This window comes from Rousettus aegyptiacus, unplaced genomic scaffold, assembly GCF_014176215.1.
Source record: "Rousettus aegyptiacus isolate mRouAeg1 unplaced genomic scaffold, mRouAeg1.p scaffold_m13_p_3, whole genome shotgun sequence".
NCBI lineage: Eukaryota > Metazoa > Chordata > Mammalia > Chiroptera > Pteropodidae > Rousettus > Rousettus aegyptiacus.
In genome coordinates, this window is record NW_023416306.1 from 156,706,940 (window position 1) to 156,727,635 (window position 20,696).

At 38.3% G+C, this 20,696-nt stretch overlaps 1 protein-coding gene across 33 annotated transcripts in view; it reads left to right on the forward strand.

Annotated features, from left to right (window-relative positions):
• NRXN3 (neurexin 3) overlaps positions 1-20,696 on the forward strand; it is a 1,418,420-nt gene that overhangs the window by 1,348,023 nt on the left and 49,701 nt on the right. For 19 of the 33 annotated variants that reach the window (XR_004956344.1, XM_036239437.1, XM_036239443.1 and 16 more), the window contains one exon: positions 20,288-20,366. Coding sequence is in view for 30 of the 33 variants with exons in the window: in XM_036239437.1 (XP_036095330.1) it covers positions 20,288-20,366 (79 nt within the window). In the remaining 3 variants the exon portion in view is untranslated. Of the gene's footprint in view, positions 1-20,287; positions 20,376-20,696 lie in introns of all 33 variants that reach the window. The other 14 variants (XR_004956343.1, XR_004956345.1, XM_036239436.1 and 11 more) reach the window with 1 other exon arrangement.

A 20,696-nucleotide genomic window follows, 5' to 3' on the forward strand; every position in this document is an offset into this window, starting at 1 on the left:
GAAAGATCAGAATCTGACAGATCTGAGTCAGAATACACAGGTAGTAAGCTCTTTGTACCTCAGTTTCCTCTTCTGCAATATATAAATGGTTAAACTTACTTTTGGGAGAACACATTAGCTACTTAGCACAGTGCTTGGCACACAGAAGTACTTAACTAATAGAGTGAAATTATTATTGATTTGTTACTGCAATTGCTTTAAATAAATTCACCCTACAACCTCCCCCCCCCCCCGCCCCACACACACACCCCCAGGCAGAGACTTTAGCTTGTCTCTGGATCTTTGGAAATATCAGATTTTCTTCTGTTTTGACTTTGGAGATTTTGTTTAAAACTATGTAATCTCTGCAGCCACACCCTCTACTGTCGCAGAAAATGACTAAAAACCTCCCTATGGATGCAAAGACCTTCTTTGGCCTGTATCACCAACTTTCTAGGCACTCTCTCTGCCTATTGTGCCATCAATTCTCACCATAGATTTTCAGGCAAGCTTCTCTGTTAGACTCACCCTTCGGTCCTATAGCCATCTGTCTCAGCCTGAGCTGTTGGTCTAGAATAGACCAGAGTATGTCTCATGTCTTAATAAGGCAACATCATACACAACATGGCATTCATTTGCCTCTGTAATTTAAATTTTATCTCTCTCTATAACATCTTCATAAGGGGATCCATGATTCTGTACTCCCATTGACTCAGAAAGAACAAAAATATGTCCCAAGGGCTCCACAGATATCTCTGGCCTTTGACAGAAAACCAGACAATCACAAACAATTTTTGAGGAAGTAATTATATTTTTGTTTACTCCTTGTTACTTATTTTAAGATAACTATTCAACTTCTATACCTCTTAGTTTATATACTGCATTCAAATCTATTCAGATTTATTAATAATTTAAAATTTTTTACTATGCATTTTGAGCTGAGTTCAAAACAATCCCAATTTGGAATACTTAAGAGATGGAAAGTTCCATTGTAAAAATATCCTGATCAACAGAAAACCTTTTGTTAAAATATTGCTGGTGTAAATATTTCTAGTATGTATTATTCATCTTTTCTATCTTAGAAAACTATCGTTAGGGTCATTTGACTTCAGTTCAGGATTTTGCATGCCTAGGGGTCATTTCAGTGCCCCAAAATGTGGAAATGGAGTCAGTGAGCTGCATCTCTATAATCTATCATCTCAAAAAACCCTGTGGAGAATCTTCCTTTCGCCAAATTGCTAACATTACCTTGACGTTTATGTAAGAGGCATCACTCACTTTAAATTCAAGTGCATTCAAACTTCTGGTTCAAAAGGTAAATTATTTTTTAAAACAATAATTGGCAACACCCTTGAAACCCAATAAAGGTCCGTTTCTGTTTTGTAAATTAATCTATTACTTTAGAGGTTAGTGTAGTTTTATCTTATTAGATGCTAAAGAGTTATTTCTCCTAGTTCTTGACATTTAGTTTTTCTGCCTGCCCATTTATTTATTTGATTCCTGATCACCAGCCAAATTATATAGCATAGATTGATTGATCCAATTCAAATGGCTGGCCTGTAACTAAGGAAAGAAAAAACATATTTTGTGAAGAATAGGTATGAAGTAGAGAATTTAGTGGTAGTATGATATGCTAAAAAGACTAGGACCAAAATGGCATGGTAACTTATATGAGCTGAAGGGTGCAAGGAGCCAAGGAAGGAAGATAGTGAGTTGAAACCTATCACCACCCAATAACATCAGGCTTCAGCATTCATCCCTTGTTCACATGTATCGGCAAGAAGAATTTATCTCGTGCCCTCGGTTCCTCTCTGGGTCCCCAGTTCCAGCACTCTGATTGACTGCCTCTTCCTAGCATTCTAAAGATAGAAAGAGCTTCATTTCGCTTGATCCAGTTCTCTTCTTCAGTCTGGAGCAGTGAAGTTCGTAAGGACTGATACCCATTGACATTTTGCGTGACTCAGGGTACAAATTGAACTCAATGCTATGGAAGCAGCTGTTCATACAAATCTAACTCCCACCGCCTAACCACCACCATGAAAGCTCATATTCGTGCGCTTATATTGCTGATAGCAAGAGTCCAAGATCATTCTCGTTGTTTTACTAGGACTACTTATTAAAACGTATTTACTTGTCTATTGCATGAAAGCAAAGGAAAAAGGACTTCTTCATTGTTCTACCATTTCATTCTATGCTATGCTACCTCACATGCTTTGAAGTAGTGAGATTCCTATTTTAGCTGTCTCGTTTCAGGTGAAGAGTCTTGCGGTGTGTGTGTTCACTGAATAAGAACAAAACTGCCTCATTCTTAACCTCTAGTAGCTGACAACCTTTGGACTCCTTCCACAGCTTGAAAACTCTTCCGTCCCTTGAAAGCATTTGTGCTGTGCTATAAGTGCTGTTTGTATTTCCTCAAAGGACATATTTTAAACAAGTTGTCTCTTAAAGGGAAAACTCAGGAAAGCTTTAATAACAAGTTGACTAAAATTTAGAAGCTTTTAAGTACCCCTCTCTCTTCTCTGTGGTAGATATGGTCCAGATTCATGTCCATGAACCATAAGTCTGTTACTTTTCCTCATAGTATCATGATGCAAAAATAGTAGATGGAAGCCATGAATCTGGGTTTGGGCCCACCTGTGTCACAACTCAGAGTACGACCTCTGACTAGCTGTGATAGGACTCTGCAGCATATGTAAAGAGTATCCTGAGAGTGAAACCCTCATACAAATGGAAAGAATGGTTATTATAATCTCATGAAGATTTTGAGAACAATGTCATCCATTCGATGGGGCTAATATGAAGAATTCCATGATGGGTGATATTCAGTTTCTTTATTCTGACACGCAATAAACTCTTTGGCAGCATAAAAAATGAATGACACAGATTTGGTATATGATAATGATTTTATCATCTCTTGCATTATAACTCTAAAATCTTAATCAATAATGATCGTCCAGAAACCTTTAGCCAATAGTATTAGAGTTTATAAGATACTTCCTAGGAGTGCTGAAGAGCAGACTGTAAGATAAAACTTACATGAGATTACAACATATAGTGAAAAAAAAAAAGAAATTGAATCCAATTAAACCTAAAGGGAGATGCCCATAGGATGTAATTATCTGAAATGGGATTTTTTCTGAAATGCATTCTCTCAGACAGTATAATACTAGTGGGAGGTCTACCGTGACCCACAGAGATAAGGATTATGGCTCCATGTACAGGACAGCACTTCGATTCAGCAGCCTCCTTGAAGTGTCCCTTTAAGTTTCTGTAAGGTGTCGAGTGTTCACTGTTTCACAAATGTGGGGGATCAGGGGATTTGTCTTCTCCAGGCAAGGTCCCTCTGCTGAGAATTGAAACAAGAGGACACATTGCCACTTGCCTATCTTTCAGAAAAATGACTGCTGTGATAGCATAAATGTCCCACGAGCTTTGCCTTGAAGGAAGTGTGTTTCTAATGATACGATTTTGGTATCCAGCCCTCTGTGGATAGCTTGGCATATGTCTTGTTATATTTAAACAGCATTGACTGATAAAGTGGATGTTAATTGGCAGTCAGTGACTAGGCTGCAGGTCTTTGTCACCTAAGCTTTCAGCTAACTGATCATTAACTAGGAGGTAATGTTTGACCCAGAAGGTCATTACTGTTATTAAGTGGGAAAAGAAATTAAAATACTCCAAATTGCTTTTTTTATGAAATGGATGAGGATTTTAAAAAGAAAGAAAGAAAAATGATAGCTCTGTTACAATGTAAATCAGTGTCCGTTTACAGTCCCTTTCTTTCCTGTCCCTTGAAGACCAAGTGGTAATGTTTATGGGGCAAGACTGTATTTCCAAAATCTCGTTCTTTAATGTCTAGATACTCACTATTTTGATATTCACTGAAAATAAGAGATTTCAAAGCATTTTTCAATCCCATCCAGGGAATGCAATTCCTAAAATTTTCAAAGGAAATCATTTTGTCTGGCTACCATGCAGTTTCTTAAACAGGCTTTGAGTAATTTTTCTAAACAGTGAAAATGAGATTAAAAATAAGTCATTGCATACATCTTATTAGGTAGAATTATAATAGTGTCATATATATCTTTAGAACTTCCTTTAGAATAAGCTGTTTATGTTTCACAGAATTTTGCTAATTAAGCCTTAGCATTCACTTGGTGAGGAAAGTATGAATCCCGACTCCGCTTCTTGATTCGTTCTATGACCTTTGAGATTCTGTCTCTTCAGTAATCTCCTCCTCGCCCTCATATTGCAAAAAGAAAATAAAAATGATCTGACAGATGCTATGAGTCTTGGCAATTAAAACTTTACATGAAAGTTGTCTCCTGAGAGAAAATATTACTCTCCCTTTTAATAAAAGGGTACAATTGAGCCCTCTTTCAAACCTCTCTCCTTCAAATGGGTTAATGTCTTATATAAAAGACAGAAACGGAGTCTCCTTCTGCTGAAAAACTGAAGCAAGAGCCAAAAGCATTTCCACCCATAAAATGGTTATGAAGTCAAACATCCCAACTGACTATAAAAAATAAGAAAGCAGAAGATCTGGTGTGTTTGTGCTTTTTACCCCATCATTTTAGTCCTGGGTTCAGTTTTATGCACTTGGCCGTCATAGCCATTGTTTGTTTGTTTGTTTGTTTGTTTGTTTGTTTGTTTTTTCCTTCTGTTGAATGACGCAGTAAATTTGGAAGCACCAGTGTTTCACCTTCACCTGTGCTGTTTGGGGTGCATATCTCTGAAGACTAGAGATAGTAATTGAGTTGTTTGGGAATCTCTTTAAATTAGGTTCAAAAGCTACTGGGTTTGTTTTGGCACATCTTTTTTTTTTCTTCTTCTTCCAAAAATTAGGACTCAATTTCAGTAGGCTATTTTAGCTACTTTTAAAAAGAAATGTATCCCTGTATCAAATAAGACTAAAGGAGACATGCTGCAATGTTTGAAGGCAAAAGCATCTCATCTCCCAAGAATCAGAAAATCTCTTCTCTAGTTGTATTTGTAGGTACTTTTTGTGGTATTGCTTTTTTCTTTTTTAAAACAGGTAAAGCTCAAATGAGCACAGCACAGTCCAGATGGTGTTTAAAGCTGCCTAAGTTTCTTTTATGTAACTTTCTCTTCCTAAAGTGTGTTCCAGCTGGGAATCTACTGGGCTGTTAAAACTAACTTTGTCCCTTTTATGTCTTTGTTATTCTTGGACACACACACACACACACACACACACACACACGTACGTGCACTCACATACAGACACATAGACAGGCATGAACATGGACATTCCAAATGTATGGCCTTTAATCATGTCCAACAGGGCTAAAGTAACTCTGCAAGGCTTCATTAACTGTCTCTCAGACTAAACATTTTATTCAGTTGGAAGACAGAAAAACTCTGCAGGATGAATTTCAAAACGCAGAGTAGAATTCTTACCCACAGATGAGAATCCTTTGTAAGCCCTCCACCTTCTCATGCAGGCCTTACTTAAGGAGAGGTGGAAACAGGCAGTCCATTCATCTCTGAAGTGTATATAGTAATGTGCTCATTCGTCCCCAGCAGTGAAAATTAGCTTAGAGTAATTTTTTTTTTTTAATGCCTGAACATGCATTCCTTTGGAGATTAAACAAATAACATGTGCTCGCATTTGTGTAAAAAGATCACTTTGCACCAAGTGTATATTCAATTTGGTTTGTTTGCCAAGTAACAGAGGTGGGTTACCCTGGCAACATCAGCGCCTGTTCTGTCTGTCTCTCTCTCTCTCACTCACCCTTTCTCTGTCTCCTCTGCATTTGTCTTTTTCTCTCTTTTTTTTTGACCCCCCCACCTCCCTTTCCCTGGCAATGTCATTGTTATAGCCGATGTGACACCCACAGAGGACAGTTAAAGCCACTCAGTTTAGGGGGTATATCTGCCGTTCACTTCAGCAGAGAAGAACTAGTGCTCTGAATAAGTACTGCGGATTCTTGAGCATTTTCCCAATTTGGCTGCAAAAGTTAATGAAATTGGGGCCCAAGCTTAAAATACAGATGGAGCTGTAGATCTATCCTATGATATAAATGAAGAGATATACTCTTTTTTCATAGAGGAGTAACTAGGGAATTTGATGCCATTTGGACCTCTGTGTGCTAAGCGTTTGGAAGCATATTAAAACTATTTAAAACACAAGCATTCATTGCCTTTGCCTGGTAGATATTACTTATGTGGAAAATTAAGAGTCCAGTTCAATGTTTTCCTGGGTATACAGCCTATGAAGGTATTTAAAACCTAAAGTATATTTATTCTTCATTTAAAGATGTTCAGAGAGTAGAGCCATTTAAACACTCTCCCCCTGCAAGCATTATGTGTGCATCGAAGGGAAGAAGAGCAAAGGATGATAAACTGTGTTAACTGTACAATGTTCAAGTAAGATTTATCTAAGAAAGAACAGTCTAGTGCATTAATGTGAATATTCGAAGATAGATATTTATCTTAATGGACTCGGAGTTACTTACAAACAGCATAATTGCTATGCTCATTTTACAGGGCATTTATTCAGAGCCATTACACTTACTCTTTTTTTAATATAAAGAATCCTACTTAAAGTTTTAAGTGAGACTGGACTAGTGTGGCCAAAGAAACATAGCTTGGTTTTTCCTGTCTCTGCTCAGCCAAGGCTTTTGGGAATGATGAGAAGCAAAACCGAAATCTCTTCCCTGCTCACCTACACTTACCAGGCTTTTTCTTTTCTTTCTTTCTTTCTTTCTTTTTTTTTTTTTTTTTTTTGGTGAAAGATTGATCTATTAAAATGTTAAATTGGCCCAATTTCCAGAGTACTACATGATATTTGACTTATTTTAAACTTATAGTCCTGCAAATAAGGAATTTGGTACAAGGTTTTAAAATTGCAAGATAAGTTGCTTATGGGCTTGTCTGGACCAATGGGACATTTTGTGTCTTGAAAGCAAACATGCTCTTCCAGGGCAACCCCATCCTTGACAAACAGCTGATTAAAGTATTCCTGCCCCTGACACCTCCAAAGGTCAGAATGAATAACAATCTGACCAGCATGGGGAGCACTTCCCTCTCCATTTCTATTATTCCACTTTTTAAGCCTGACTCCTGGCTTGCCCAATTCTATTTAAAATCAACAAACGTTCCAAGAGCATCTGCCATCCATTTCAATAATATTGTACTCCCAAGCTCTGATCCAGCACTGTCGTAGTCCTGGGGAGGCGATTTCAAACCAATAATAAATACTGTTATCGTATGAACAACACAGAATAGTAACATCTCTGACTCATGATATTCATTTCAATTCACATAATAATACCATGAAGTAGATGTCATTGTCTCAAACTTACAGGAGAGAAATACGGGGTGCAGAGTGCTTGTGATCACCCTGGTCACCTACCCCAGGCACGGAGTCATGCTTTCCAACCCCAAACACAACACTTTTCCCTTGATATTTTAGTTGGCTCAAATGAAGCTTCTTCCTTTTTTCAAGTTGCAATTAAGTATAAGGATATATATATATGTATATATATATATACACATATACATATATATATGTATATATATGTGTACATATATCAGATATATATTATAAGTCAGAATACAGTAAGTGCATTAAGTGAGATTTGATGAAAGTACTGAGTTGGCATGCTAGAGTTATTTTATTTTTTCAGCTGTAGGGATCAGGAGAGAGCTGCATGAAAAATGTATTTCAGTTAGGCCCTAAAGAAGAATCTGTAGAATTTTACCAGGTGTAAATGGAATGAAATGCCAACAGAACTGGGTAAGGAGCAGTATAAGCCAGAACACTGTCTGGAATTTATCAGGCTTATTTAGAGCCTGGCAAACAATTATTAAATAGTTGGAATGTAGAGGTGCCCACAGGGGCAAATTGTGGTGAAAGGTGGTACTACAAAGTTACATTGGAACCCAGAGGTAGAGGATCTTAAATTTAATATGTAAAAAATTATTTTTTAAAACAATAATTGGCAATACCCTTGAAATCCAATAAACGTCTGTTTCTGTTTTATAAATTAACCTATTATTTTAGAGGTTATATATATTTATGTCTGGACTTATTTGATAGGCAGTGAGATAAATTTGGACCAGGAGAGTGGCACATTGAAAGCTGTTTTTATTCTAGTGATACTTTCTAGGGTTCATTGAAGAGAGGTAGGTGGAGGCAGGGAGTCTGGTTAGAGAATCTCAGGATTTATGCAGGTAGGCAGCCAGGGCAGTAGAAATAAAACAGAGTGGCATTTCAGTGGCGGGCTTTGTGGGCCAGCGGGGAGGACTCGAGGATGACCCTGAGGGTCTGGGCTTATTTCTGGAGAGTAAGAACCCAAAAGACAGAGGCAAGAAAGGCAGCAGTGGGAGGAGGAGATGATCAATTCAGTCTGGGATGTGTTGATTGCAGATACTTAAAAGATATTTAATTGAAACTATTTTTCCCTTTCTAAGGTAAAAATGTTTCTCCCTGCTTATGTAACTCCCAAAAGATCTCCTGTTTTGAACTCCTTTTGGACTCTCATCAATTGGTGTAAGAGAGTATTGAAATGACTGTGGCGTTCTCCCAGGGGGTCAACTGAAGTGTAGTAAGGGCAGAGGTCACTCACACTGCGCCTTGCATCATCTCTGTCTCTGGTTGCAATTTATGGGTTGCTTTCTATACATTATGATTGTTTTCATTTCTTAGTAACAGAAACCTTGACCTGAGATGACTGAAGAAGGGATAAATTTTCTCACTTAATAAGAATTCTGGTGTCTGGAAAGTAGAAAACTGCTTGTTTGGACTCATCCTACATTTAACAATATCAGAGTCAGCTTCTCAGGTCTCTCTTGGCCGTTCCCTCACAATTGCCACCTTATGGTCACAAGATAGCTGCCACAGCCCTAGATGTCCCGTCCAAACTCAAGGTAGAAGAGAAAGCAGTTGAACCAGCCAAGTCTCTCTCTTTTATCAGGAATAAAACAAGAGGCCATAGCAGACTTCCTTATTCAACATTTTGCCTGGACCAATCCCACATGACCACCTCTAGTTACAAAAGAGACTTGGTTGGGCTGGTCACATTGCCAGCCCTACCAAGGATATTGACAGTGTCTCTAACTAACATTCACCTTTCCTGCTACACAGTAAAAACTCTGAAGGCGGGGACCATGTTCCATCAGGCCCAATGGCCATAGTATGCCATGACCTTCTCTCAGCTGGTGCTTTGCTGGACATTGAGGGGTCCAGAGCAGGATGTGGTACAGGAACCAGTTGTTGTCCAGTGTACTAAGAACCTCCTTTTGTCTTTGGTTCCTCCGTGCAGCCTTAGGAATGCAGGAGCTCTGGTTAGATATTAGAGACTCTTATCCAGCACCTCTCAAAAAAAAAAAAAAAACCAAGAGACAGACTGCGTGCTTGGAGGAAATCTATGCTGCTGTAAAAATAGAACAGGGCTTGAGTACAGTCTTCTGTAATGAATGCATAAAAAAAAGGAGCTTCTTAAATTATAAATGTGTCTCTTGTTTATTGCCCAGCAATCCTGTTTTATTGATTTCTGTTTATTTCCAATCACCTAGAATGGAAATAAACCTATGTTGCTTAGAGATCTTGATCCCTAAAAGATTGTCATTAAAGTTACTCTGCTGTATTTAGTTGTTTATTTATTTATTTATTTATTTTTGCTCAAAGTGATTGAATCAATACAAATACAACCAAAACACAAAACACTTTTTTCTTTGCTCCCTAGAAAACTAGGGGGGAAAATATATAGAAAAACTAAATAAAGATGCTAAGATTAAAAAAAAAAAAATTTCAGCAAATGACATATTGATTTCTTTCAGAGGGGCAGAGTGTAAATTAAAAATATTTTTCTGACACAGTTTTTAAAGATGCCACTGACTCAGCAGAGTTGATGCATATTGACTTTCACTTCCAAAAAGGTCAGTTGGGAAGGGCAGTCCACTCTTCCCAAGACCAACTTGCTCTCAAAGTTCTCAGAGGCAAGTTTTCCTACAGTCAGTGCTAGTAACGGTACTTGGTTCTGTATGATCAGTTCTCGGTTTTCACTTTGCCATCCTCCACACTACCTCTGTGTATAGCTAAAGACATTGTAAATTTTTCAGAAAATTTTGCAATCATAATTCTTTTTAAAATGATTACATCAAAACTCATCTCAGAATCGGGAAGGAATGAGGATAAACAGGGGCCAGAACCTTAGAATGTTATTATACAGTGGTCTAGGCAGATATAGAAGGGAATGGGGCTATGGGCACAGGCAGCAGAAGAGCCGTCCCAGTATGGGAGATGGGGGTGCTCTTTCTCCTGATGTGCCCTTGAGAGAATAAGGCTACTGCACACCTACAGTCATGAGGCCAAAAGTGAAGCTCAAGGAACTCAGTTTCAGGAGCATAAACTATTTGTCGTCATTTGAGTTTCTGAAAACCATGTCAGATCCCTTTGGCCTGTTCAGAACGTTCTGCAGAATTGTTCTCAGGGGCAACTACATAATTTGTGAGAACCAGGACAAAATGAAACTAAGTAGACCCTTGTTCAAAGAACAGAAAAAAAAAAATAATGTTAAATGTACTCAGATACTGAGCTTTTCTCCTTACTTCCTCAGTCTCTCAACTTGTTACGGCATTTTGTTTTGTTTTGAGTTTACCACTTAATGCCATCTTAAGTAAAGAAAAGCTGAACTTTAAAATTATTAATGTGAATATTACTATTCATTCTTATGTTGTACGCTGCCAATTTTAAATGCAAATATAAGAAAATTTAACTTGCATGCAAAACCACTGAAATAACGCAACTGGTATTTCACAGTTCATAGATGCAAATGTATTTTGTCCTTAGCAGGAGTATGGAAACACCATACAAAAACTAACTCACATGTTTTTTTTTTTATTTTGCTTCTTGATACACGTAACTTCTCCCAATACCCTCCAACTTCAGGTTACTGATGGATAAGGTAATACTAAAAAGGGAAAGACCTCTGCACTTGTCTCTCTCTTTCTATGTCATTATTTTTAGTGTAAGTTGGTGGCTAATATGGAGAAATGAGAAAGGATGGGATGGATTTCCTTGATGGTTCACGTTTCTTGGAACACCATTGCCTTCTCTTTGCTTTCTAAGCAACTTCCAATTAGAACAGAAAACATAGCCTACAGGGGCTGTGGGTACCCCAACTTAGTAGATGTAACCTATTTACTTCTGTGTTTATTTCAGAAGACATGGTCTGAAACTCTGAAAGAGGGAAATGCAAAGGAGGTCAGCTTTGGACTGAGAATTTGTCCCTAGTCAATCTTGTCTATAAGAAAATACCTATCTCCCAGGAAGAGAGATTGGGGGATGAATTCAAAAACCCATCTCTTTTCCCTGAAATATAGAGCAAGAAGGAACATGGAGAACATGGAGGAATGAATCATATCATTTTTGGCAAAAAAAAAAAAAAAGAAAAAAACACATTGGTATTCTCCACATGAAGACTTTTGTTCAGAATTTTAACACCTATTAACTGCTACCTACATCAATTCTTGTGGGTCACATTAATATTTTGCCTTGGCCACTCACCCTTTAAAAACTGAGGCTTCATTTTAGCAATAATATTGGAATAAAGAGATCACTTAAAAAGGAAATACCAATTTAAGTTTAAAAAAAAAGAGAGAGAGAGAGAAGTAAGATGGGCAGGCAAGGAGGCAAGAAGATAAGCAAGTAAGAAAGATAGGTCTTTGGAGCATCAGCTAAATTTTTTGGCATTCCTTTGTAACTGGTTAGACCCTGAATACCCAGAACAAGGTTTGTAGTGAACACCAAAAGCATACAGAGGAAACGCAGCCAACCCTTTCCGATTGGTACCAGACAGGACTGCACCAATAAGAAAAACAGCCATTAAAGCCAGACCTTTATGTGTATGTGATCAATATGTGCTGGATATAGATTCCTAGAGACGATGCGTAGTTTGGTGGGCATCCCCCTCTCCCACCCCCCACCTTCTAAATAATATGTAATTTCTCCAGGCCAAGAAATAAATTGAAAGGATTTAGAGGGATTTGCTTATCAGTGGAACACCACGTAGCATTACATTCCTCCTGCCTTTGGAAAGGTACATTGAAGTTTGGTTAATCTTCTGTGGTTCAATACTCCTCTTCCCTGTCAGGCTGCCTTGAACAACAGATAGTTTAATCCCCCTTCTACCCTCTCTCCCTCCTTTTTCTTGACCCACCCTTCCTTTTTTGAACAGATGGAAGAAAAATCTTAAAACTGGAAAGAAAAGAGAAAAAAAATGCCAAACCACATTTATTTATATAATCATAGAAGACCTCATGGGTAAAAATAAAGAACCCCAATCCTTGGCACAAAATGTGGCTAAGCTTAGCTTGTTTTTTTTTTTTTTTTTACTGTTAATTAAATATTGAGTCTGCAAAGGGATTTTCTTAAAGGTTAATTCATTAGCAAATGATATTATAAATCCTGTCCTTCTTTATCCTGCTCCAGTATATGCAGTGTGGAAAAGAAGAGGAATGTGGAGGCTATTGAGGGTGGGTAGAGTTTAATGAGAAGCTGGCGATACTGTTTGCTTGAATTCCTATGAAAACTGCTATCTTGAATGACAGTAGGTAGTCAATTTTCATTACAGGAGTTACCATTTATGAACTTCACTTTAAGATTTTGCAGATGATGGTGTTTTCTAGTCAGTGTTTTCTAATCAGTGTTTTCTAGTTTGGCCTGGCTCAAATCCCCATAGGCTGTAAACCCCATGAGGACAACAACTGGGTCTAACCCTCAGTGCAGTGATTGATTGACGCATCACAAGCAGTTAATAGATGTTTGTTGAGGGAAGACTGGTTGAATGAGTAAATGCATGCACTGAATGCATAAATAAAATCATATATCCAGAACAATGTTTTTTGTTTGTTTTATATCTTTCTTAGAGACCGCTACACCAGTTAACTAATTTTGGTCATGCTTAATGTGGTATCTTTAGCCCAGGGCAATTATCTTTAAAGCCTACTTATTCTGTAGACATATGGGCCAAGTAAAAGATATATATTTATAGTCATATCTTACTTGGCAAGTGATTATTTCCAGGAGTAGCTAGAGAGAAGAGAAGAAAGTGTATCTTAAGATACCACAATGACATGAACCCCAGAAGACGGTCTTAAAATTCACAGAGTGTTGTTCTAATAAAGACACTTAGATAGAGATGGGACACAAGAATTCAGAAAGAAAGCATCTTTACCAGACTAGAACTTTGTTTCTTTGTCTCCATCGTTCAGAACCTGCCTTATGATATGCCCTTGTCTTTTATACTTGAGTGTGAGTTAAAATAATGTTTTTATTTTTTCTTAATCTTATCAGTTGCTTCTTTTGAGGATGACTATAAAGCCGATGTTCAGAATAAAATGAAGTATAGATAACCACACTCATTTAATGTTAGCTGTGTTTTAAGGTTGTTTCTGTATTGGGTTTGAGTTAGATGAAATGATGGTGTTGGTCGAAGGTTGGTTAGAAGCTTGCTTCTAACAAGCTTGCCCGTGTTGCAGGGTTTTTCTATCTTTGTTCAGTCTATAAATCATCCAGTAGTATGAATGTGTGTGTGGTGGTGGTGGTGGTGGTGGTGGTGGTGGTGGTGGTGGAGGTAGTGGAGGTGGTGGTGGTGGTGGTGGAGGTGGTGGAGGTGGAGATGATGGTGGTGGTGGATGGGGGAATTATCTATTAGCATTGATCAAAGATGGGACCATGCAATGGCAAGAATTTAATGAAGAAAATCTTAATAGATTAATTTAAATTGAGATGGTCAAACTTTTCAAAACTCATTATAAAGGATATAGATTTACCTAGACTCAGTAGATTCTTTTTAAAAGTATCTCAGGCATTCTTTATTTAAATAGAGAATAAATACTCACAATGAAGCTGGATGAGACTCTCCTTCCTATGACCTATGACATGCTTTGAACTCCAACTCCATCTCAGAATGGAAATCGAGAGGAGAAGACGAGAACATCAAGCATTTGAGGGAATTTAATTCTTTTTAGCATGAAGCAGAGATATATGGCTATTTTCTGTGGGACTTCAGAATATTTATGGACCTTTCTCTTTTTCTTTTTCACTGGAAGAAAGGCGCTCATCATTCTTGAGTATGTTATTTATAATTTCATAAAGCTGTTCTGTGGCAGAACTTATTTTATCTTGCACTTAATCTCGGTCAAATAACCGTGCTTCCAAAGAGCTGGGTGGAGAAAAATTATTATTCCCCAACATGATTAGCCTATTCTCAGTGTAAGATAAAGGGCTAAAGGATAGAATTTGAAATCACAAATAGGCACCTGGGCAGTAAGGCGGAGACGCGGTGAAACTGCCTTGAGCTGTTCTGATCCCAGCAGCAGACATTCTTCTCAATGCCTGTAATGGATAGCAAGGAAGAATGATGTGGGACCATTCCAGTGCAGAGAATGGGGCAGAGGCCTTCGGAGTAAATAATTAGAAGCAGGTGATTCTTGAAACAATAACTCATTGGAGGAAAATGAGAAGCCGAATTTGTGAAACTGAGGGAATTGGAAGGTAAATTTACCAATAAATTTACTTGGGTGGGCAGAGTGTTGAGCTTTCTTCTGTCTCAGTTTATTCAAAAGTAATTTCAATAAACATTGGTAGGGGAAAAAAAAGAATATGAATGCAGTAAAAATTCTTTTAGGAAAGGAATAAAGAGGGCTTCTGCCAGAGATATATTTTATTGAAAGTTATTATAATGCCTATCTTTAGTTTTATGACTCCTAATACAGAACCAAGTAATTTCAACATGTGTATTAAAAATATGAAATATATATTTTAAAATTGGGTAATGTGAATTATTATTTTTTAATATAGGACTTGGCTAATAAATAGGAACAGAATAATATTTTCCTCCTCTTGAGAAGACAAGGCAAGGCATTTAATCTGCACTGTGGAGAAATGGTGCCATCAGACCCATGCACTACATTCTAAAACCACGTGTATTAGCTTCCAAAGGAAATGCAGCAGGAGACGCGATGGGATGTGGGGATGGGAAGAAGAAGTCTGACAGGGCAGGATATTAAGTTCATGCTCCTTATCCAAGCTTCCAAGAACAACCCAATTCAAGTAGCTGCCATTACCATCATTCTAGTACATCCCTTCATTCCAGGCACTACTCATAGGTGTACAAATAAACTGTGCTTTCTCATTCCTCTGAGTCTTTGCAAAAGAGTCGCTTTCACCTAGAATGTCCTTCTCCTGCCCACAGCTCTTAGCTTTTCCCTGCTACACCACTACCCATCTCTGAGGGCTTGTTTTCCACTTCCCCTCCACCTAGGAGCTATCTCTGCTACCTGCTTTTCGCTCCCTTAGCACCTTATGCTTATGCTTGTCCTAGCATTTTGTTTACTACGTTGAGTTTGCCTGTTTACTTGACTGTCTCGTCAGAGGCTATGGACAACCAGAGCAGGAGAACTGTGCTTTACCTATCACTTTATCCCTCATAACTGTTACAGTGCTTAACACATAGATATTTAATGAATATTTATTAAAGTAGCGAAGGAATGAAAGAATAGAGGAACAGAACACCTTGACAATATAGTTGTGTATAGCTGATGGTTGATCTGGTAACCCAGCCACTATCAATTTTTTTTGAGGGGTGGTGGTGGGGATGGTCATAGATCTTTTCTTCTTCCTTGAAGGACTTCTAACGTTGGCATTTGACATATAGGAACCGTAATGTATAAATGTTTTAAGCTTAGCCATTGGGAATTATGAAAGCTTTCGACAGTCATTATGAGGGAAAAAAAATGTGAAGGTAATGTGGAAGGCACCTTGATGAACACTCTCGATATAACTATACAATTACAAGAGTTTCCTAAAGCAGTACCATTACATGAACAAGAATGGTTAGTGGACCATTAAAAATAACAGATGTCACTATAAAAGCTACACCCTTCGTTATTCTAAGTACTGAAAGAGTTAATGTGTGTTATCTGCCTAGCACAAAACTTGAATATAGCAAGTGTTTAATAAGTGGTAAATATTATTAATAGCATCATTCTAGATAGTTCAGATATTTTTCTTCTCAAAGAGTACTAACTGTAACTTTTTTGGTGGCTAGACTCAAAGGATGTTAAAGAAGGAATTATGGTTAATTATGAAAAATGGTTGTAATTATAGGGAAACGCACACACACATACACAGCCTACGGCTACTGCATTTTATTTAAAGATAAAAGTCCATAGTTCTGTTCTCATAATAACTATATCCGGAGTCTGCATATCTGCAGTATTATACCAGCCACGGGAACCAACAGCCAAAGATTCAGAGTCAGACTCTACATTTACTGATGTTTGAGGAAAGACACAGACAAGAAAACTACAAAGCTACAAAAAGAAAGCCGTGGGTTTTCCAAGGGTGATTTCAAATTACGTTGTCATTAGTTTAGGATGTGATCCTAAGCGCATATTATCCAAAAGCCGTGGTTTGTAATTATTGAGGTTTTTTTAGATGGCAGAGACAAAACATAGTTTTAAAAAAAAGAAAATTTTCTGTGTTTGGTGTTCTTAATCCTGAGTCCTTTGCAAATCAAAGCTTTGCTGCCCCTGATAAAAGGAGTTTTTCTGAAATGATGCGGTGGTCCGTGGCCAGCTCAGTAGTGTCAGGAGCCACGTTCTCCAGATAAACAAGCATTGGTTACAGTGTTGGGCCAGGAGAGGACTGAGATGTCTGTCGTTGCTTCGGGAGTTTCATTGATCATATCTGTACATGGCGATGATGAAGTTTGAGGGAAAGAAAAAAAGGGGCTGAATTCACATAAGACCCCAAGAATACCTGGACTCAGAGCCATTGGAAACAGACCATCTTTCAATTATTTTGAAGCTCTTGGTATCTTTACAAGCATGTTTTTCTTTCTCTCTCCTCATGGCAGATGCATTGCCATTATTGATTGATTGATCTATTGACTGACTGAGTTAGTTCTAGCATATATTTATTGAGCATGTACCATAGACCAGGAACGGCACTTCACTTTTAACATTACATTTAAATCACATACTCACCAAGGACAAGACTCTGTTTATCCCAATTGACAGATGAGAAACTTGAGACTCGGAGAGAGGAAGCAACCTGGTCCACCAGGCTACCAACTGGAAGTGTAGGAGCCATAGTCCCCTCTGAGCTCATGGTCAGGCTTGCTCAGAACCACACTCTGCTAGTCTGCCTCTTTTAACCTCCTTCGAGTCCAGCCACCATGTATAGGAGCCAGGAGGGTAAAAAGTGCTTCTGTTGCCTGGGAAGAACAAGTTTTCATCCATAGATCAGCAGAAACCACATCTCTAGCAAGTAGGGCATGGGGACAGGGACCTGAGGGGAAAGGAAATAGGAATATGGAAGAGCATATGTGTGGGGTCTACAGTGGGAGTTAAGGACCCATTTGAGGGACAGAAGTTGAGGTGGTCATGGGGAAGGAGAGTGAGTATATGCCAAACCATGGGGGAGAGAACTCGTGTAGTATTAGGAGACGGGGGAAACTGAAAGAAAGTAGTAAATATCCTTTCAATCTCAGACTTCAGTAGTTTTCTTGAAAAAACACTTCACATCATTTCTTTGGCCAATACAAATTAAGATGACTTCCCTAGAATTAAGTTAATACCACCAATATTATGTTAATGCCTTTTGGTTTCTCTCGGAGTTACACATTATATTCATACATTTGCTCAGTGACCTTTTTATTGCCTGGCTTTCCGTTCTTGAGAAGAGCTCATTAGATTTTCATTAACTCACTGGGTTTCACTCATTTCTAGGGACCAAAGCTAGTTAAGCAGTATATGGGCCATTCTGCAAGGTCCTTATAATGAAGTCCCCAACAATTAATTTCCAATCAATTACACTTTACAAGTGTGTCCTCAACCTTTTTTTCATTACCACCCTCAAAGGAGTTTTTTAGACATTTATTTTCCTAATTGCCCTTCTCCCGTAAAATTTTAATACCACAGATATACTGTATATTTGTTATTTAAATACTGTGGGTTTTTGTTAGACTCATAAACCCTTCTAATAACTCAGATCTCCTCCCTTCACCCAAAACAACCATCGCTGCCCTGGGGGAGGTATCGCCCCTATAGATAATGCCAATGATAGAACAATGGCTGTGGCCCTTCCAGAAATGGTGTTTGCCTCTTATCATTGCCTTCTGCATGTGTACAGTTAACATTGAATCCCTCGCCACCCTCCTTTCTTAAATAACTGGCAGTGGACCTACAGAGGGCCTCATCACAGCGGGAAACGCCAGGGGAGTAGGCTCCCCATTTCTCTCATGGGAGCAAATGGGGCTCCAGGATACAACTGCGAACATCAGTTGCTAGAAATGAAATGCACACATCAGTAGTATCTCATTAAAAAAAATGTATGTTTGCAAAAGTCTTTCTCTATTAAGTTTAAGGAGGAGCAGGGGTCGAAGTATCTCCCTGTCAGGTGTAGAATAAAAATCAATAACGTGGTTTAAGGCATCTTTCTGCCACTGTCAGTTAAGTGAAATCAATTACCTAATGTGGTGTTTCTACTGTTCTTTACTGTGTCCAGTAATTCTATCCCTATATGTCTATTTCTAAAAAAAGGTTGTGGTCTGAAAATACTAAGCATGTGTGTTGTCATATATATTAGTTTTCTAGGGCTGTCATAACAAAGTTTCACAGACCAGGTGGCTTAAACAACAGAAATTTATTTTCCCATAGTTCTGGAATCAGGAAGTCCAAGGTCCATGTGTCAGCTGGGTGAGTTTCTCCTGAGGCCTGTCTGCCCGGCTTGTAGATAGCTGTCTTCTCCTCATGCCTTCACATGGTCATCCTGCTTGGTGTGTGTACATCCTGATCTCATCTTTTCATAAGGGCACTGTTCATATTGGATTAGGTTTACCCTAATGCCTTCATTTTAACTTCATTGCCTCTTTAACAATTCTGTCTCCAAATACCAGTCACATTCTGGGGTGTGGAAGCTACAACATCCACCTATGAGTTGTTGTTGTTGTTGTGTGTGTGTTTTTTTTTAGATGGGAGGTACACAATTCAGTCCAAAACATCGTGTAAGGAAGGGTATGAAGAAACCTATGTGAGCCACAAATGCAGACTTTGACCAAGATGCATCTGTTCAAATCCCCACTGTTTCTTACTAGCTGTTTGTTCTTCAGCAACTCACTTAACCTCTCTGAACTTCAGTTCTTTTTAAAAGTGTAAAAATTATCCCTATCCCAAAGGATTGTTGTAAGAATTATGTCTGATTAATTTATAATGACGATAACTAATAAGTATATATACATGTGTCGCACAGCATCTGGCTTGTAATTGCTTTTCCTCTTGAATATGGATTCAGACTTCAATGCATTGGGAATAGTAAGGCTAGAAAATCAGTATATATTCTATATTTGAGTACTTTTGTCCATGTAGAAGGGCGAAAGTTTGTTTTTTATATAAGATCTGTACATTAATTAATTAACCAATTAACTCAGCAGTATTTCTTGTGCATGCAATATGTGCCAGGTGCAGAAAGCAGTCTTCTTAGCTTCTGTGTAGCAAGGAGCCTTCTTCTTGCCTGTGCCCACAGTCTCCTATATTTCTGGCAGCAGATTCCCTGGCATTGCAGAATTTCTGTAGGAATCGATGGGTGGGGTGTTGGGGGGGGGGGGGAGATAATTTCAAGTTGATTACAGCTGCAATCAAATTTTTTTCTACTCTCCAGAAATTGCCTTACCTATGTCCAGAGACTGTCATGTGGTGTCTCTCTGCTGGTCCACATTACAAATTCAGCTAATTGCAGCAATTACATGAAGAAATCACTGCTAGCAAGAGAAACCGTTATGCTGTTTCTGAACAGACTGCATTCCAGTGTTCATTAATTATGCCAGCTTATACCTTCACAACCACCAAATCATACACTTGAGACCTTACACTCTATGCATTTGAAACCCTCTCAAAGCTGCATTGCATTTCATTCCTAGACTGTACTCTGGTATTGCCCACCATTTGCATTAGCCCTCAAAATGGAAGTTAAAGTCAGAATAGAGGCAGCCTGCACAATGTGACAGAATGGGATAAGTTTGAGTCTCCTAGGACCACTTTGAGTCAGTCAGCTTCACAGAAGATCCACACAGATCATCTGGACCCAGAGCCGTTCTCAGCTACACAGAGTTAAAATTCTCCATTTGATAGTGTGCCCTCTTCAGAGAAGGGAAATGGTGATAATGATGGAGACAGGACACTGTGATAAGCCTTTTATGTTTTTGTTCATTGGTTTCCTTATCTCTCTCTCCTCTCTCTTCCCCCTACCCCATTATTTCTCCTTTGACATGCACAGCCAACATCAGATGACCTTGTATCATCTGCTGAATGTTCAAGCGATGATGAAGACTTTGTTGAATGTGAGCCGAGTACAGGTAGGTTAGGTCAGTCTTGTTTTGCTTGCTTTAATTTTTCATTTGCAAAAAACAATACATACATATATGTGAATATACATGTGTTTATATATATTATAGTGTGTTAATATGTGTGTTTCCTGTATCTATATATGTATAGGCATACATATATAAATATTAATATAATCGAAAGCATCAAATCCCATGGAAGGAGTAACAAGATCCCAGGGAAATTTGAAGTCAGTTTCTTGATAGCCAATGAAAAACCAGTGGTATACCACATAACTGAACGATCAGACATGATAAATGCATAGCAGCCAGTGGCAGCTATGAAATTGACCAGAGGCAGAG